Source organism: Erpetoichthys calabaricus, chromosome 5 (assembly GCF_900747795.2).
Source record: "Erpetoichthys calabaricus chromosome 5, fErpCal1.3, whole genome shotgun sequence".
In the NCBI taxonomy this organism is placed as follows: Eukaryota; Metazoa; Chordata; class Cladistia; order Polypteriformes; family Polypteridae; genus Erpetoichthys; species Erpetoichthys calabaricus.
Genome location: NC_041398.2, coordinates 246,211,911 through 246,232,797, shown reverse-complemented (window position 1 = coordinate 246,232,797; position 20,887 = coordinate 246,211,911). Strand labels below are relative to the sequence as shown.

Genomic DNA, 20,887 nt, shown 5'->3' with positions numbered 1-20,887 from the left:
CAATGACAGCAACTTACTTACTACCTGTGCACGCCGACTGCTGGTGTTTCATTAACTTGTACTGGGGATCTGTTTGCCGTCAGTGGTGTCTATCAGAGATGAACAAAAGGAAGAAAACAACGAACAGAGAAGTTGGTGTAACCGCTCTCGAGGTAAAACTGAAAGAGTACACGAATTTTAAGTTGATGACCCTTTGTTCTTCATGCTTGCATTTTATACTTTTACGGTTAATAAGATTTCTTACCTGTTATGACGTAAAGCCCTGAGGATTATGCAGTGGTTTCTGTGCACACATCACTAGACTTGCTGTCAGAGGATTGGCATTGCGCGCTTGCGCACGCCAACAGTCAGTGACAGCGACTTACTTACTACTCACACACGCAGACAGCGGTGTTTCTTTAACTTGTACTGGGGATCTGTTTGCTGTCAGTGGTGTCTATCAGAGGTGAAAAAGAGCAAAACATGCCAAATAGAGAAGCTGGTGTAATCGCTTGCTGTCGAGGTAAAACTGAAACAGTACACTAATCCTAAGTTGATGACCCTCTGTTTTTCATGCTTGCATTTTATATTTTTATGGCTAATAAGAAGATTTATTTTACCTGTTATGATGTAAAGCCCTGAGGGTTATGCAGCAGTTTCTGTACATGCGTCACTAGACTTGCCAACAGAGGATTGGCATCCCGCGCCTGCGCACGCCAGCAGTCAGTGACAGCGACTTACTTACTACTCGCGCATGCAGTCTGCTGGTGTTTCATTAACTTGTACTGGGGATCTGTTTGCTGTCTGTAGCATCTATTGAACAAGTGGAAAATAAACCAAGTCTATCGAGGTAAAACTGAAACAGTGCATTGATTCTCAGTTGACGTCGCACAGGAGTTTTCTCCATTTTAAGTTGGACGAGTTTGCAGATTCACCAATGCTATTTAGAGGGAGATTTGGGAAATTTCAAAATGTTGTACAGTGTGATCTGTTGGAGATACTTCAATGAAAAAAGAACTGTCTCAACAAATTTCCTTGAAGAATAAGTGTGTCACATTTTAACATACTGGGACCACTGGGGGCCAAGATGTTTCATGTGGACAGACAGACGTGGCAACCACAATAGGTGCCTCATGCATTATAAGTGAACACGCTTATAAAAGGTTAAATTAAACATCTAAATTAATCTCTTAAGTAATTTTGATTACATTTTCTGTACCACCGTACACCACCATGAAGTCGGAAAACAAGTTAGGCAAGAAAACCTCTCAAAGCTGAAACATTAAATATTGTAAAGTTCAATACAGGATAAAATATAAGACGCAAATGGTGGCAGGCTGTCATTTCTGTTTGTGTTTTGGGGTCAATGTAATCAAAATTGACCAAATTTTGTTTTGAATTACCTACAATGTACCAACCATTTATCTACTGCAAAGTAAGTGACAGTTGTTTGATCGATGGTGATCACCTCGATAGACATGTTAATGGGGGTACGGTTGGAACGATAAAGGAAATGCGTACCTGAACAAAGTAAACGAAGTCTAAAATACCTACACAATAACTAGAATCGTAATAAACGAACAATAAAACAGCGGAGAAGCTGTGGATTAAATAAAAAGGTTGCAGTTACCAGCAGGGAGACGTGAATACAGTGGCAAAGCAAGGAAGCTAATGAAGAGACCGGAGCGACGGACGACCTTATATAGGCAGGCAGCCAACTACCTGGGAGGCGTGGGGATGGGGGACCCAACGCCGCCTCACACGGCGACCGAGCTGCAGGCTATGGACGTATATATGTATGTAGTAGGATTCGGTTAGCGTTGGGAACCTGCGTACCAAATTTCTTGAAGATGGGCCCATAAGTAAAAAAGACCATTGGAAAGTTCAATATGGCGGCCGACAGTGGCGTCATACCACCGAAATAAGTACGTACATCGGTTTCGGTTAGCGCAGGAAAGCCGCCTACCAAATTTTGTGAAGATGGGGCCATAAATAAGAAAGTTTAACATGATGGACGTTGTCGACCGTTATGCGTAGAATTTCGAAATGAAACCTGCCTAACTTTTGTAAGTAAGCTGTAAGGAATGAGCCTGCCAAATTTCAGCCTTCTACCTACACGGAAAGTTGGAGAATTAGTGATGGGTGAGTCAGTGAGGGCTTTGCCTTTTATTAGTATAGATATACGGTAAATGACTTGTGTAATTATGCAGTTTTTCATCATTTAAGAACTCAATTGTATTGTCACGCATGCGCACCTGGTGACCACCTTCCTGGCTCTGGAAAGGTAAACATGTTCCACCCTGGGACGAGAGGTGGCGCCGATGCTAACAGTATCTCCTCTTTCTCTGGTAAAAGGATACCTAACCCCGCCCACAATGCTCAGAGAAGGCCCCGCCCCTTCCAGCTCCAACACTATAAAAAAGGGGGACCGCCCAGAGAAGGTGGTGTTTGTATTGGATGTGCGTAGGATGGCAGAGTTTCGACTCCATTGCCGAAATGGCTTTTGCTAAGCTGACCACAGCCACATTGTCTTTGCTTTTTTTTTTTTTTTTAATTTGAATTAAAAACGTGTGACCCCAGCCTTGTGCCTGCCTTCCCGGTACTTTTTTTGTGTGATTATTTAATTCATGTAATTTTGAGATAAATTGTATTCAGGGAGGTGCGGTCAGGGAAGGCAGGTGAGTCATGAAAAATAAAAAAAAAAATGAATAATGATAACATAAAATAAATGTGACCACTGGTCTGTGCTGTAAATTTGTTTTCTGTATAATTCAAATAATTTTTACAGTCCAAATCACTGAATAGGCACATTACCTGTTCAAATACAGGAGAGAAACTCAAGGTGCTGTAGCGACGAGCCTCACCTCCCCTCGGGCTGCGCTCTCCGTCACACACTGATGGGGTTGATGCGTGCGATTGGCGCGTGCCTATGGCTGTCTCTCAATATAATGTTTGCAGGTTTACACATTTATTATACGCCCTGACTTTCCGCAGTCTGACTAATATCTTTAATAAACGTGTGTGACATATTCAGTCTTGCTGATCGGACATTAAACCGCAGTGAAAAGGCACAAGGCGAGGCAGACAGTACCGTGCCGCCCTGAAGGGGGCGCATGTGAGCCCAACAGGTGCTCGTCGCTGCTGTTCTTCAAAAGGTTAAAATTGAAATCCGTTTCTTTTTTTTTTGTACACCACTCAATACTTTCATTTCTATTGTACGAGTCTGAATTGTGGAATTGCAACGACATAGTTAGAACACATGGAGAGTGCAGTGCAAACGCGTTCTCTCCGCTCTCTCTCACCGCTATAAATGTAACGTTCTTTCTTATCCAAATGTGTACCTAGGAGTGGACAGGGTCTCAAAACAGGCCCGGGCATCCTTCAACAATTGAGGTGACGAGGTCGACCCACTTGGCCCATTATTCATTGTAATTTTCTTAAAATTTGTGATGAGTATGCGGCTCCCTAAGCCTATGATATGAACTCTGTCTAAACTGTTGGCAAACTATAATAATAATAATAATAATTCATTACATTTATATAGCGCTTTTCTCAGTACTCAAAGCGCTATCCACTATAATCTGTACACTGTTGTTTAGACACAACTTAAAATCTGACGACATGCTTAGAAATAAAATTTAATGAAAAATAAAAATTTAGTATTAGAGCACATGTCAAATGTCAATGTCATGTCCAAGTGCCAGTAGCCTAGTAGGCTAGTAGCTTACGCAGTTCACTGCTTTTAGCAGCCAGATCATCAACGATACTGTTAGTGCGACACCAACATGAACGCCTCAACATGTTCTTGCGTCATTGTGCTTCTCAGGCGGCTTTTGATTCCATTAACTTAATGATAAATTATAAATGTTCTGTCCTAAAACGAAAAAATCCTCTCCTGTGCTTTATAACTTTATTTCATTATACTAATAATCGCAGCTGAACACCACTAATTATCGCTCACGTCGATGACCAGAGAAAAATAAAATACATAATCTAAACTAATTATTAGTACCAAAGAATTTAAATACTAGATATGAGATCAAATAAATTGCAATAATGTATATGCTAACAGAAATGTAGCAGTTGTGGAGGATGGCCAGGGTCCATGCCCAGCCAGGACGTCCCTTCTACTTGTATTCCGGGAGAGCAGCCATGGACTCCTCAATACCTCCCCCGGGACGCTTGGTGACAGCCTCCCTGGTTGATGATGCCTCAGTTTCCCACAGGGAGATGGAGTTCTTCCCAACCCTGTGGGGACCTGGGATGGCCGCCAGGGGGCGAGGCAGAGATAGTTAAGCCCAGCTGGTCTAATCTTGGGCCCCACACGGGAATGCAATTGGGAACAGGTGAGCAAGCACCAAGGGCCATAAAAGAAGCCAGCAACCACCACTCAGGGCCAGAATCGAGAGGAAGAGGACGAGGTGCCTGAGAGGAGTGGTGGTGCCAACGGAAGGATTGCTGTCTTGAGAAAGAGGAACTTTGGGATTGTGTTATACCTGTGGGGTTCATAGGGAAGACATGCCCCACAGGTGAAGACAAAGATTTATTTGTGTTGTGTTAAGTGCTTGTGGGACTGTGTTGGGCCTGTGGGACACGGGGAAGACGTGCCCCGCGGCTGAAGAGAAAATCAAGACTTGTGTTCAATTTATACGTGCCTCAGTGTGAATCTGTGCCGGGTCGGACGCTTATATAGCGCCTTATTCACACAGTATTGAAAAAGAAATCGGCAAAAGGCAGTTTTGACCAAATTTTTCGCTGCAACGTTGTGTACTGACAACTAAAACAACTTGATGACGTAATAAGATATATTATATAGGACTATAGAAATCGCAGTACTGGTCAGATAATGTTTAGTCAGTCAGTTATTGTCCAACCCGCTATATCCGAACACAGGGTCACAGGGGTCTGCTGGAGCTAATCCCAGCCAACACAGGGCACAAGGCAGGAATAAACCCCGGGCAGGGTGCCAGTCCACCGCAGGGCACACACACCCATTTAGAATCGCCATTGCACCTAACCTGCATGTCTTTGGACCGTGGGAGGAAACCTATGCAGACACGGGGAGAACGTGCAAACTCCACGCAGGGAGGACCTGGGAAGCAAACCCAGGTCTCCAAAATGCGAGGCAGCAGTGCCACCGTGCTGCCCATATAATGTTTAGTAGTTTAGAAAATTAACATTAATGTCAAACAGTAACCAGTGCATTAAAGTTATTTCATGAAACGGCCGGGCCATGACCTGACCAGAGTCCGCGGCCCACCGGGCATTGCCCAAATGGCCTGTCCGCTCCTGTATGTACCTTACCTATGTGTGTGTAAAGAATGCTGATGAGATATGAAACACATTGAAAAAAGTATAACATTGATGTTGTTCATTCAACGTAAATTTTCTCTTTCAAGCAACTTAAGATTAGTCATTTAGTGTTGTAGCTTAAAATATTTGGTTTCAGATCTCAATCAAAGTAAAAAAATTTGTTTGTACCAAAGTAAGTTATGGTGGAGGAAATAAACGTAAAAATCCTATTTCAGTTAACTTAATATTTCAGGTTGTTCATGTGCTGTGTTTGAGGGGCTGTTTGTACAGTGCATCCGGAAAGTATTCCCAGCGCATCACTTTTTCCACATTTTGTTATGTTACAGCCTTATTCCAAAATGGATTAAATTCATTTTTTTCTTCAGAATTCTACACACAACACCCCATAATGACAACGTGAAAAAAGTTATCTTGAGATTTTTGCAAATTTATTAAAAATAAAAAACATTGAGAAAGCACAAGTACATAAGTATTCACAGCCTTTGCCATGAAGCTCCAAATTGAGCTCAGGTGCATCCTGTTTCCCCTGATCATCCTTGAGATGTTTCTGCAGATTAATTGGAGTCCACCTGTGGTCAATTCAGTTGACTGGACATGATTTGGAAAGGCACACACCTGTCTATAGAAGGTCCCACAGTTGACAGTTCATGTCAGAGCACAAACCAAGCATGAAGTCAAAGGAATTGTCTGTACACCTCCGAGACAGGATTGTCAAATCTGGGGAAGGTTACAGAAAAATTTCTGCTGCTTTGAAGGTCCCAATGAGCACAGTGGCCTCCATCATCCGTAAGTAGAAGAAGTTCGAAACCACCAGGACTCTTCCTAGAGCTGGCCGGCCATCTAAACTGAGCGATCGGAGGAGAAGGGCCTTAGTCAGGGAGGTGACCAAGAACCCGATGGTCACTCTGTCAGAGCTCCAGAGGTCCTCTGTGGAGAGAGAAGAACCTTCCAGAAGGACAACCATCTCTGCAGCAATCCACCAATCAGGCCTGTATGGTAGAGTGGCCAGACGGAAGCCACTCCTTAGTAAAAGGCACATGGCAGCCTGCCTGGAGTTTGCCAAAAGGCACCTGAAGGACTCTCAGACCATGAGAAAGAAAATTCTCTGGTCTGATGAGACAAAGATTGAAATCTTTGGTGTGAATGCCAGGCGTCACGTTTGGAGGAAACCAGGCACCGCTCATCACCAGGCCAATACCATCCCTACAGTGAAGCATGGTGGTGGCAGCATCATGCTGTGAGGACTGGGAGACTAGTAAGGATAAAGGGAAAGATGACTGCAGCAATGTACAGAGACATCCTGGATGAAAACCTGCTCCAGAGCGCTCTTGACCTCAGACTGGGGCGACAGTTCATCTTTCAGCAGGACAACGACCCTAAGCACACAGCCAAGATATCAAAGGAGTGGCTTCAGGACAACTCTGTGAATGTCCTTGAGTGGCTCAGCCAGAGCCCAGACTTGAATCCGATTGAACATCTCTGGAGAGATCTTAAAATGGCTGTGCACCGACGCTTCCCATCCAACCTGATGGAGCTTGAGAGGTGCTGCAAAGAGGAATGGGCCAAACTGGCCAAGGATAGGTGTGCCAAGCTTGTGGCATCATATTCAACAAGACTTGAGGCTGGAATTGCTGCCAAAGGGGCATCGACAAAGTATTGAGCAAAGGCTGTGAATACTTATGGACATGGGATTTATCAGTTTTTTGATTTTTAATAAATTTGCAAAAACCTCAAGTAAACTTTTTTCACATTGTCATTATGGGGTGTTGTGTGTAGAATTCTGAGGAAAAAAATGAATTTAATTCATTTTGGAATAAGGCTCTAACATAACAAAATGTGGAAAAAGTGATGTGTTGTGAATACTTTCTGGATGCTCTGTATATTCTTTCGGTCGAACTTTCCAGAGTGATGGCTTTCCAACTGCCAAAAAAGAAGAACAACTTAAAAAATAGATTTACTTCAGTATAAAACAAGTGAACTGCACCCACTCACTCTAAATGATTAGCCTCAAAATAAAAATTGTGGGATCAATAAGCTAAAAAGAATTATATTGGTTCAGATTGAAAATATTAAGTGTGAATCATCACCTTATTTTTTTTCAGTGCATAACCAGCAGTCAACATGCATGCTGGCTGCCAATTGAACAGTGAATAAGCGGGTTCATATATTTGTAAATCTGACTCTAAAGGAGTCACCAGCCATGAACCTCACCGCACGTCACTGATTGTATTCCTATTGGACTAAATATTGCTGGAGCAGTATGTGCTATTTGACAAAGAGATTAGAGTGATGATAAATCCCCCAAACCCCCCACCCCAAGTGGGAGGAATCTCGACAAGGTGCCCAGGAGCTGACACACAGGATACTCACTGGTCATCCTATTAGTCACGGAGCGCCGCAGGCCGACAACGGGCAGATGCGTCCCAACGCCAGGTCAGCGAATGCATTGAGCGTTTAAATCTGTCTGATCAGGCAGAATAAACAGCGGCTTTGCAAAGCAGGAAAAAAAACGTGGACAAAAGAAAAAAAAAATTTTTAAAAATCGAATGCCATAAGGGTTCTCCTTCATGGATTTTACGGCCTCCCATAATTTGCTTTGGGCTCGTGGAGGGGAATCGCCGTTCTTCAAGTCTACAATTAAACTCGCGGGGCGCAGGGCTGATCAAACCTCGTTGACATAAAATGGGAAAAACCTCAGTTTACGCTTTTTTTATTACAGTTTCGAAATTGCAATCACTTGTTAGAAAGCCGCGTCCGTTCTTTTTTGCAGTCTTTTGTAAAGAATAACTTAGTTGTGAAAAACATCTGGAAGCCCGCAGCTGCCACTGCCACAGCCGCTGGCGCGAATGAGCGAGCGCGCGCGTGCGCACTGGTGTTATTGGCTCAAACTAAATCAAACAGGATTTATCTTTATGAACCTGTTCATCTCCTCTGCTTTTTCATAATCTTCCATCTGGTCTAAATAGTTAGACGCTGGCCCCCGCACTTGTTTTCTGGGAAAATCTGGAAAGCACAAGCCGCCGTCTCTTCTTCCATAATACAGGCAGAACTCGTCCACATCGGCCTGAAATAATTCTAGGAGAAGGAGGGAAGGAAGGAGGGAGGGAGGGAGAGAGAGAGAAAGAACAGAGGATTCATTATTTGCCATCATTTATAGACAATGAAAAATAAAATAGAAACGTCATCAAAAAAAGCAAATTTTGGAATGCTGAACTAGGAAGACGGTGGCTTAATGTTTAAGGAATTGAACAATAAAGAATGACCTTAGTGGTCCAACTCTGAGGCGAGCACTGACTCAAGGCGTGTGACACAGCGCTCTGAACTACACTCACCGGCCACTTTATTAGGTACACCTGCTCAACAGCTTGTTTAGCACAAATCAGCCAATCACATGGCGGCAACTCAATGCATTTCAGCCAGTAGACATCGTCAAGACCACCTGCTGAAGTTCAAACCGAGCATCAGAATGGAGACGAATGGGGACTGAAGTGACTTTGAAAGTGGCACGGATGTCTGGACTATTTCAGAAACTTCTGGGATTTTCATGCAGAAACATCTCCAGGGTTTACAGAGAGTGGTCCGAAAAATGGGAAAATATCTAGTGAGTGTCAGATCAATAAACCAGAGGTCTGAGGAGAATGGCCAGACTGGTCTGAGCTGACAGAAAGGCAACAGGAACTTAAATAAACACTCGTTACAACTGAGGTGTGCAGAACAGCAGCTCTGAACACACAACACGTCAAACCTTGGAGTAGGTGGGCGACAGCAGCAGACCACCACACCGGGTGCCACTCCTGTCAGCTGAGAACAGGCAACTGAGGCTATAAGTCACACGGACTCACCAACTTTGGACAATAGAAGACTGGAAAAACGTCACCTGGTCTGACGAGTCTCAATTTCTGCTGCAACATTCAGATGGTGGGGTCAACAGCAGGGATCCATCCTACCTTGTATCAACGGTTCAGGCTGGTGCTTGTGGTGCTTTAATGGTTATGTTGATATCTTCTTGGCACACTTTGCGCCGTTTAGTACCAACTGAGCATCGATTAAATGCCACAGCCTACCCGAGTATTACTGCTGAACATGTTCGTTCCTTAATGTCCCCATTTTCTGATGGCCACTTCCAGCTGGATAATGTGCCACGTCACAAAGCTCAGATCATCTCAAACTGGTTTCTTGAACATGACGATGAGTTCACTGGACTCAAAAGGCCTCCACAGTCAGCAGATCTCAATGCAGTAGAGCACCTTTGGGATGTGGTGGAATGGGAGATTCGCATCATGGATGTGCAGCTGACAAATCTGCAGCAACTGTGTGATGCTGTCATGTCAATATGGACGACAGTCTCTGAGGAATGTTCAAAGCACCTTGTTGAATCAGTGCCATGAAGAATTATGGCAGTTCTGAAAGCAAAAGGGGGTCCAACCTGGCACTAGCAAGGTGTACCTAATAAAGTGGCCGGTGAGTATATATACTGCAGTAGCATGGAAAGGCACTATATGTAGATTTGAGCCAGTCTCTGGAATAACAATAATAATAATAATAATAATACATTTCATTTATATAGCACCTTTTCTAAGCACTTTAGCTGCTAGTATTCAGACTCCAGACATAAAGATACTTGTATTAAAGGTCACGCACGCGCATCAGAGGATCACCTTCAGGACCCATCTGTACAATGTAATACCCCTCCAGGATGAAAGGGGGTGCTGGAGCTAATCATGTCCTCTCCATTTCCCTCCAACACACTGAGAAGACGTCCAGTGAGGGCAACTAATCCTGCCCCTTCTGGTTGCAGGTTGGAAGGGGAAGCGTCATTTAGCTGATCAACTGACCCACAAGACACAACCCCCTAAACTGACCTCAAACAAAACAGCAAGCCTTATCGCTACAAGCCCCAGAGAGGCCATTTTGTTGAAATTGTTCTCTCTTGTTACTCGTGCCATCGACTTTGAAGTAAACGGGGACGGCTGTGGAGTTATATTGTAGAGCTGTTCTTTATCACTTGACCACGATGTGTAAACCAATTTGGGTTCATAACTCGTATGCACCTTGGGGACAGCTTAAAGGCTCTGGTGCTGGTAATTTCTCACCAATCCACAAGATGGCACTGCTTGCTAACACCTCTTCTCTTCCTTTCTCTACAGACTGAATGACTGACATCCCTGCCACCTCTGACATCACTTCTGGTCCCTCCCCTGGACCCGCCTCTTCCTGTCCAACCTGTACTTAACCAGAATTGTTGCCATAGTGCAGCAGTCACTTTGAGACTTGGGGTTATAAAGGTGTCTTTTGCCCTTTTCAATGTGTTTAAAATTTGCGTTTATTTTCAGTTACACAGGGTTTGCCAGTGGGTACCACAAACATTTATGCTCGTCTGTGCTTTTTGTTACACACTCTATCAGATCCTAGAGTTGGGGCTTCAATCCTTACTCCTGGCTCAATGCTTGAGCAATTGAATTAACCTGTCACTGATAGACAGACAGATGAAAGTCATTATATACTAGACTGATAGATAGATAGATAAATAGATAGATATGAAAGGCACTATATACACTAAAACATAGATAGATAGATAGATGTGAAAGGCACTATATACAATACAAGAGAGAAAGACAGACAGACACTTGGACTTAGACCCAGCACAGGCAGGCTTAAAAAAAGAAGAACATCCAAATTAAAAAAACGACTTTATGACCAACTCTTTCTGAACCCCACCTTATTAATCCCCCCTTACAACCTCCCCCTCCATCCCCATCCTTCGCCAGCTACATATTGCTTTTGATTCCTGTATATCTAATCATTTTCCTCTGATGATGACACCTCGTAGGTTGCCGGAAGGTTAGGAATAAAAAACTATTTTAAGATACGTGACTCATTTTCTCCCTTTGTGGATATCTAGCTACAAATATGTACACTGTATCACAGACCTTCACTTCCACAGACAGATAGATATGAAAGGCACTATATACAATAAACTATAGATAGACAGATAGATAGGTATGAAATGCAATATACAAGAGAGATAGATAGATTTTAGTTTTAGTATAGTAGGCAGGATCAGATCGATAGATCTTAGTTTTAGTATAGTAGGATCAGATAGATCGATAGATTTAAGTTTTGGTATAGTGGGCAGGATCAGATAGATCGATAGATTTTAGTTTTAGTATAGTAGGCAGGATCAGATAGATCAATAGATTTTAGTTTTGGTATAGTAGGCAGCATCAGATAGATCTATAGATTTTAGTTTTGGTATAGTAGGCAGAATCAGATAGCTCGATAGATTTTAGTTTTAGTATAGTAGGATCAGATAGATCGATAGATTTTAGTTTTAGTATAGTAGGCAGGATCAGATAGATCGATTGATTTTAGTTTTAGTATAGTAGGCAGGATCAGATAGGTCGATAGATTTTAGTTTTAGTATAGTAGGCAGGATCAGATAGATCGAGAGATTTTAGTTTTAGTATAGTAGGATCAGATAGATCGATAGATTTTAGTTTTAGTATAGAAAGGCAGGATCAGATAGATCGATAGATTTTAGTTTTAGTATAGTAGGATCAGATAGATCGATAGATTTTAGTTTTAGTATAGTAGGCAGGATCTGATAGATCAATAGATTTTAGTTTTAGTATAGTAGGCAGGATCAGATAGATCGATAGATTTTAGTTTTAGTACAGTAGGCAGGATCAGATAGATAGATAGATAGAACTTGGCTCGGGGGATCTGATGCCTCCTGGATGCCACCCTGCTGAGGTGTTTCGGGCATGTGAAACTGGTTGGGGCAGACCCAGGACCAACTGGGGAGATTACATTGGCGTCTCCCTGGAGGGGTTGGAGAAGGTGGCTGAGAAAAGGGGTACCTTTGAAAAGACTGCTGCCCCCCATCTCAGGACACAGATGAATGACCTCCGTGCAATTGATTGCGGGTGCCAGCGGTTCCCTACGATGGACTGGCACCTCATTCAAAGATGTCTCCCGTCAGAATATCCACCATACTGAACATCTCATTTTGGAAAAAGGCAGATGTTTCTGCAGGTCTTTTCTAGTAACTTCCATTTGACTGAAATTTAAAAAATAAAGAAGAAGGGGAGGGGGTATGGATGGATATCCGAGTTTTTATTGTCTGGACAGAAACATTAACTCCCAGCATCCAACTGTGAAGTCTGCATTTGTTGGTTTTATAATTTTCATGTTTAAAAAATACATGTGAACTAAAGGCAACCTCAAAGTAGCACTCCCAGTGGGTAAGCCTTCAAAGGAAAAGTACAAATACACCATCGATAAACACACAAACACGGAGGGCCTGAGGGTCTCCCTTTGATCACATCCCACCGCGGCTCACTTCACAAATCTCAACAACACCGATCTCCCGATGTGTAAAAGACGACAAACTAAACGCAGCACCTCCATCTCCGAGGACACAAAGCGATTCCTGAAATGAGCCTGGGCTCAGCCGCTCCTCGGTGGGCACCTTTGATCCCGAGGGTCTGCGGCAGAATGAGGCGTAAATCAAAAGGCCTTCATAATGGCGGAGATGTTAGCACTTGCTTCACACCCTGGCCTGGGTCTGTTAGTGTGGGGTTTGCCAGGCTCTCCCCAAGTGTTGGTTTTCACCACATTTGCTGCTTCAGTGTTTCTAGATCTTTCTGTCAGACGTTCCTCTGGTAGACTGAAGAAGACAAGCAGTTCAGATGTTTCAAAGGCTTTGATTGACAATGACATGTCAAGTTTATGCACAGAGTCCGTATTTGCAGTGTTGGCTCTTTTTTCTTTTCAAGACCTCTGCAGTTCACCCTGGCAGGCTGGCAATCAACTTCTGGGCCAAATCCTGACTGATGGCAGCTGCCCATTCTTGCAGAATCAGAATTGGTGGGTTTTTGTTTGCCCACCCACCTTAGTGACCACAAGTTCTCAATGGGATTAAAGGTCTGGGGAGTTTCCTGGCCATGGACCCCCAAATGTCGATGTTTTGTTCCCCAAGCCACTTAGTTCTCACTTTTGCCTTATGGCCTGGTGCTCCATCAGGTTGGCAAGTGTGACATGCCCCACGAAAAAAAAAAAAAAAAAAAGAGTCACGCAAGGTGACCTCTGTATGCGACTCCCACCCACTAAAGCCCATCGGCACTGATGTGTGACTCCGATGCTGTCCCCAGATATTGGGGTAGGAGAAGTGCAGCATACGGTTTGCTGAGTGCGCTGGGTGGCATATGTGAGCGGGCAAAGGTGGCGAAGCACCTGGCCTTATGTGTCACTGCCAAAGGCCTTGGTGGCACAGTGGAAGCCAAAGCTCCGTTGTAGGGCCACACGCTAGCAATCAGCATAAAGTGACAAATTCCATTCCTCCGTCTCTCATGCCACCGCCCGGCTGGGTCGTTACAACACTGAAAGTGACTGGGTGACAAAACCTGAAATGTCAGCATTGCCTCATTTACTTCACTGAAGACACCTTTTATGTTCAAGTCATTGCCACTTCTTGGCCCACAGGAGTGTCTGAAAAAATGTTCTGCTCCATAAAATTATTCTCTAAACCTTTCACACAAGCACGTAAAAGATCTGTTTATTTATATACAGAGCTGATGTGATGTTTGGACGTGCCGCAGCATTCAAACTACGGAATTAGAGCGGCCAAATACCTCAGCAGATGGTGTGAAGTAAAAGTTTACTCAGTAATCCATAAACATAAAGATTAAAAAAAAACAAAACACTTTTTTTATATAAAAAGAAGGTACATTCTAACTAAGAAACAAATCCTGCCCACCCAGACCCCCGCTGTGTCATCAAGTGAACCATCTGAAGCTAAACAGAGGGCTGCCTATCTGATGGGAATGTGAAACGCAGCACACATTCCTCAGACAGTTGTGACTAACAATTTACATGGCTTTTAAATCTGTATAAAGAGTCAAAGATACGTTATCAGGGGGTGTTAAGCCCCCATTGTTTCTACACAGGCCAGGGCACCGAGAACCAATCCCCGCGGGGAGCAGAATCAACACTGACCAAGGCTCTGGTGCGAATGGCTGACTCTCACGGCTTCATCGAGGCTGCCAGATGTCATTCTGGTGCACGTCTGAGGTATGGGAGCTTTGGAGAGAAGCAAAGACTGGAAACTTGGAAATGTTATTACATTATATGACAAGTTAGGAAATGGCACCGTGGTGTAGTGGATAAGCTACGGACCCCCAAAGCTTGAGGTGCAGGGTTCAAATCCCACTAGTGACACCACAGCGGTCACTTAGGGCAATGACACTCACCCCTCAGACGAGGTTTTGGTTAAACAGAGGAGGACATTCAGTAACAGAATGAGAGAACCAAGGAGCGTCGTTCAAGGTCACCTACACCCTCAGCCATCAGGCTCTATAATGAGACACCAGTCAGCTGAATTGGCATTGTGCCCTCTGTGCTCTGAACGGTAGTGAGCTGGTCAGGCAGACCTCTAAACAGACAGTGACAGTTTGTGCAATACGCTGTGCCAGTGACTGGCATCCGGTACTGTGAGACTGAACTTACAAATACGTGCAGCTCTAATCACTTTACACTTAGTGAATGGCTGCTTATAGATAAGTCATGTTATACAGTAAGTGTACTTGGCACCTTGTTGGCATCCCTGTGGTTAATATAATTCTTGTTACCTAGTGCCTTACACAATCTATCTATCTATCTATATTATATAGTATAATAATAATAATAATAATAATTCATTACATTTATATAGAGCTTTCCTCAGTACTCAAAGCGCTGTTCACACAGGGAGGAACCGGGAAGCGAACCCACAATCTTCCACAGTCTCCTTACTGCAAAGCAGCAGCACTACCAGTGTAATATTTGTGATGCACCATCTGTTGGAATGACAAATGTAATGCATATGTCTCTGTTATATGCCATTTGCTATGGGACTTGTAAAAGCTGTGCTAATATTTATAATAATAATAATTCATTACATTTATATAGCGCTTTTCTCAGTACTCAAAGCGCTGTCCACACAGGGAGGAACTGGGAAGCGAACCCACAATCTTCCACAGTCTCCTTACTGCAAAGCAGCAGCACTACCACTGCGCCACCTGTGAGGATCTATATTATGTATTATATCTATATTATATAGTGCCTATCTATCTATCTATCTATCTATCTATCTATCTATCTATCTATCTATCTATCTATCTATCTATCTATCTATCTATCTATATTATATAGTATCTATATTATATAGTGCCTTTCACATCTATCTATCTATCTATCTATCTTGGTTTTCGGACTGGTCTTATATTTCTCGACCAGGAAAAACCTTTTGATAGGGTCAGTCACTCTTTTTTATGGAATACCATGAAGGCTTTTGGGTTTGGGGAGTCTTTTATTAATTATATTCGATTACTTTACAGTGACATTTCTGGTATAATCAAGGTCAATGGTGGTTTGTGCGCACCTTTCAGTGTCAGAAGAGGAGTCAGACAGGGCTGCTCTTTGTCCGGTATGTTGTATGCTCTGGCATTGGAGCCTTTCCTGGTGCACCTGAGGAAGGTGCTGACTGGTCTCACCATCCCCAACTGCAACATGGACCCTGTGAAAGTCACGGCTTATGCTGATGATCTCGCAGTAGTCATCAAAGACCAGAAGGATTTGGACAAACTAACGGACTGTCTGCGGAATTACAGTAAAGCGTCTTCAGCCAAAATTAATTGGAATAAAAGCAGTGCAGTGCTGGTTGGGAACTGGACAGGATGTAGTCCTCCTCGACTGGAAGGGGGTCTGCAGTGGACAACTGGGGGTTTCCTGTACTTGGGAGTCCATCTCGGAGATGACCACTACATCCAAAAGAACTGGGAGGGTCTGTTGGACAAGGTTACAGCTCGGCTCACTAAGTGGAAGTGGATACTCCATCAGTTATCTTATAGAGGACGGATGCTGGTAATTAATAATCTGGTGACCTCCAGCCTGTGGCACAAATGTATTTGTCTGCAACCTCCACCTTTGCTTGTTCAACAGATACAGGAAGCGATCATGGATTTCTTTTGGAATGGTACCCATTGGATACGGAAGGGCATTGTATTCTTGCCGTTGGATGAAGGCGGACAAGGACTTATTGACATTACCAGCAGGATTGCTGTTTTCCGCCTTCAGACCATTCAGAAACTGCTGTACCCTGTTGAGCAGAGCCAGTGGATGAACTTGGCCGTACTTTTCTTTAAACAGGCCAGGCATATGGGACTTGGTAAAAGTTTACTGCTGTGCCATTTTGATAAGATCGGGACTTTACATCTGCCAGAGTTTTATAAAAGCCTTCTAGCAATGTGGCAACTGCTGTCGATAAAAAAGGACTGTGATGACCTTTCCTCTTTTTGGGTCCTTGATGAACCGCTGCTCTACAATCCTGCTGTTGGCACTGCTACAGGACTTTCTGAAAACTTTATTCATCATTTCATAATTCATGGAATAACCACAATAAAGGACATAATTGACTGGGAAAATTACAATTGAAAAAGTGCACAGGTGGTAGCAGAGGAGACAGGAGTGCACTCAGTACGCCTCATGGAGAAGTTTCTGTGTAAGATAAAATCATCACTGGATGGGGAATCCATGACACTCCTGCACAGAATGTTCACCTCACGACTGAAGCCAACTGACGAAACGCCTTTTCCAACGCTTACTGTATCTCCAGCTGTTGAACTGAGGGACGGTGAGACTGATTTTTTAGCCTTATGTTCTCTTGAGGCGTTATCTCTGCCTACAGTGCTGGGGAAGCAGCTCTACAGGATGTGCGTGAAGGTGAACAACATGGAACAGCTGAGGACACGAAGACACGACACACCTTGGAGAGACAAACTCGGAGCCCCTCAAGGACTGAACCCCGCCTGGAGGTTGTTGTACAAGCCGCCATTGGCCAGTAGGATGGGAGACCTGCAGTGGAGGTTGGTGCATGGGATACTAGCGGTGAACTCCTTCTTATCGATTATATGTCCGGGGGTTTCTGATTGCTGTCCTTTTTGTGGTCTGAGGAAAACTGTTTATCATGCTTTTATGTACTGTGGGGGACTCCAGAGCTTCTTTAGTGTAATAGAAAGAATAGTAGAAGGGCTGGGGGTCCCGTATAATAGCACAGTGTTTGTGTTTGGGGTGAGAATTACAAGACAAACCAGAGAAACTATGAATTTAATTAATTTTATTATCGGGCAAGCTAAACTGTCAATATGGAAGACCCGTAAAAACAAAATTACTGGGAGTGGGATTGAAGATGTTGTTGTCTTTTTTAGAAAAGTGTGTGAAAGTAGGATATTAGTGGATTTTAATTTTTATAAGTCTACAAATAATTTAGCACAGTTTAAGGAATTGTGGTGCGTAAATAATGTACTTTGTAAATGTGTTGATGATAATTATTTACAATTTGTGCTCTGAGTTTGGTGTTTTTTTGTTTTTACTTATTTATAGATTTGAGATAATAAAGAATACTAAGGATAAGTGGGATTGGAGGGTGGAAACAATGGGAGGGATTAGATAAATATATATATGTATGTTATTCTAAGAACAATTTGAGTATGTAATGTTTTGAAACTGAATATTCATCAAAAGGAATGTGTGTAAATGTTTTCTGTATGACTTAAAATTGAGTTTGGTTTACTGTTTTGATTTATTCCTATGTTTATTCAAGTAAAGTTTGGTTTTAAAAATAAATATCTATCTATCTATCTATCTATCTATCTATCTATCTATCTATCTATCTATCTATCTATCCTGCCTACTATACTAAATTACTATCTATCTATTTATCCTGCCTACTATACTAAATTACTATCTATCTATCTATTTATCCTGCCTACTATACTAAATTACTATCTATCTATCTATCTATCTATCTATCTATCTATCTATCTATCTATCTATCTATCCTGCCTACTATACTATCTATCTATCTATCTATCTATCTATCTATCTATCTATCTATCCTGCCTACTATCTATCTATCTATCTATCTATCTATCTATCTATCTATCTATCTATCTATCCTGCCTACTATCTATCTATCTATCTATCTATCTATCTATCTATCTATCTATCTATCTATCTATCTATCTATCTATCTATCCTGCCTACTATACTAAATTACTATCTATCTATCTATCTATCTATCCTGCCTACTATACTATCTATCTATCTATCTATCTATCTATCTATCTATCTATCTATCTATCATTCTTGAGGCAGATTGAAGACTGAAGTGCCAGCTTAAGTGAAAAATTAAGGAAAACCTGCCAAGTTGTTTTGCCTGCCTAAGGTAAAGTCATCCCTGATGGAGGATCACAGGAATCGTCAGGTAGAGGGGTCTTTATTTGGATTGGTTGGCCCAACTGTGGAACGGCCAATAGGGGGAGGCAGCTTCATGGCCAAAGTCTCCAGGACTCTGAACAAATCCAAATCGTATTATGTGATATCATCTACTTGTACTTGTAATGTCTTTTTTCAGCATGATGATAATCCATCCACTAGATGGCAGTAGAATGCTGTCCTGTGAGTTATCAGGTTTACACGCCACTCTGAGCCTGACTTGGGTTTAACCGGAATTGCACAGAATTCCGAGCTCAAATCAAACTCGGGGTTAATGCCAAGGAGGTTGAAAACATTAGAAATGGGACAAATGCGAGGACACCATTCAGTCCATCAGGCCTGATTGCTTAGCTAATAGCTACGCTGCCTCCCTATCTCATCCAGAGACTTCATAAAGGTTCTTCACGCTTCTGCTTCATTAGAACCTAAGAAATTCAGTCCAACAGGCCCGTTTGTTCAGCACACAGCTAAGCTGTCCCAGAGATCTCATCCAGTTTCTTCTTAAAGGTTGCCAAGGCTTCAACTCTGTCATGTATGGAAATATTATTATGTGTATTTTATATTTTATTATTGTGTTTGCTTATTTTCAGTTATCATCTCTCATGTCTTTATGTCATTTTCATTTACTGTATTTCATATGCGGTTATATATTGGTGTACTGTCTCTCAATTGAGAGTATGTTCTTTGTGGGTGGAACCAAAACAGGCGGGGCCACCTGTCAATCTCTGTTTAGGGACTGCCCCCCACCTTGTAAAAGGCTATGAAGGCGGGCCATTCAGTTGGGAAGGCGCCATGAAACAGAAGAAGAAGAAGAAGAAGTAGAAGAAGTTCATTGGGAATCATGTGATATTGTGAATTGTGAGCATGTTCTTTTGATTATTATTGCTCTTGTTTTATGGATTTTGATTATGACATTGTGTTTTTGGGACTTGTTCACCATGGATTTTGTTTTAGGCAACTCCTTTAAAGCTTCTGTTTGCTCTGAGGAGCCTTTTCTGTATTTGTTGGTAATTTTGCAAATGAGTCTTATTTTTATACAGTAAAGATTTTATTTCATAATCTGTATTTCCAAGCCAAGGTTTCATGGTTTCTAAATCTCTTAGAAGACACACTTCGGGACATTTAAGTTCTTTTGAGGCTTACATCTCATATGGGCCTTCAAAGCCTGAAGCAGGCCTGTGGGCAATGGCAGTAGCAGGTTATTTTGTGACCCTAGGCCAAACTTATTAGTGTGTTTGGTAGCTAACCCGTGGGGCTGGGTACCCCCAATGAAGTGTGCCCTAGGTTAACGCCTAATTTGCCTTAATGGTGGTGCCAGCCTTGCCTGTGGAGTGAGGAGTTTAACCCATTTGGAGGGAGGCCTAGGAGACCTGGCCTGGCTTGTGAAGGCTTTTGCAGGCCTCACAGCCTTTTTGCTTTCATGGAGGTTCCAGTTCATGACAAAATTCATATCTCGGTACTTTGTTCCACATTCCCATAACTTTTTGTGTCAAGAAGTGCTTCCTTGATTTAGCCGTCTTTGCACTTCCCGTTTATACTGATGCTCTCTGCAAGAGAGGACAGAGCCGACTATTCTTCCTTAGAAGGCAGGCATCCTTCAACATCTGCAATAAGCTGCTGCAGATGTTCTATCAGATGGTTGTGGTGAGCGCCCTCCTCTACACGGTGGTGTGCTGGGGAGGCAGCATAAAGAAGAGGGACGCCTCACGCCTAGACAAATTGGTGAGGAAGGCAGGCTCTATTGTTGGCACGGAGCTGGACAGCTTGACATCCGTGGCAGAGCGACGGGCGCTGAGCAGACTCCAGTCAATCATGGAGAATCCACTGCATCCACTGAACAGGATCATCTCCAGACAGAGGAGCAGCTTCAGCGACAGACTGCTGTCACCGTCCTGCTCTACTGACAGACTGAGGAGATTGTTCCTCCGCCACACTATGCGACTCTTCAATTTCACCCGGGGGGTAAACTTTAACATTATACAAAGTTATTGTCTGTCTGTATACCTGCATTGTTATCACTCTTTAATTTAATATTGTTATTATCAGTATGCTGCTGCTGGAGTATGTGAATTTCCCCCTGGGATTAATAAAGTATCTATCTATCTATCTATCTATCTATCTATCTATCTATCTATCTATCTATCTATCTATCTATCTATCTATCTATCTATTATATAGTGCTTTACATATCTATCTACCTGTTATATAGTGCCTTTCAGATATATTATATAGTGACTTTCACAATACCTATTTATGTATCTATCTATTATATAGTGCCTTT

At 42.7% G+C, this 20,887-nt stretch overlaps 1 protein-coding gene across 1 annotated transcript in view; it reads right to left on the bottom strand.

Annotated features, from left to right (window-relative positions):
* Positions 1-20,887, bottom strand: part of hhip (hedgehog interacting protein) — a 206,521-nt gene that overhangs the window by 157,161 nt on the left and 28,473 nt on the right. Inside the window, exon 3 of the mRNA XM_028802729.2 lies at positions 8,211-8,367. Coding sequence (XP_028658562.2) covers positions 8,211-8,367 — 157 coding nt within the window. The remainder of the gene's footprint in view (positions 1-8,210; positions 8,368-20,887) is intronic.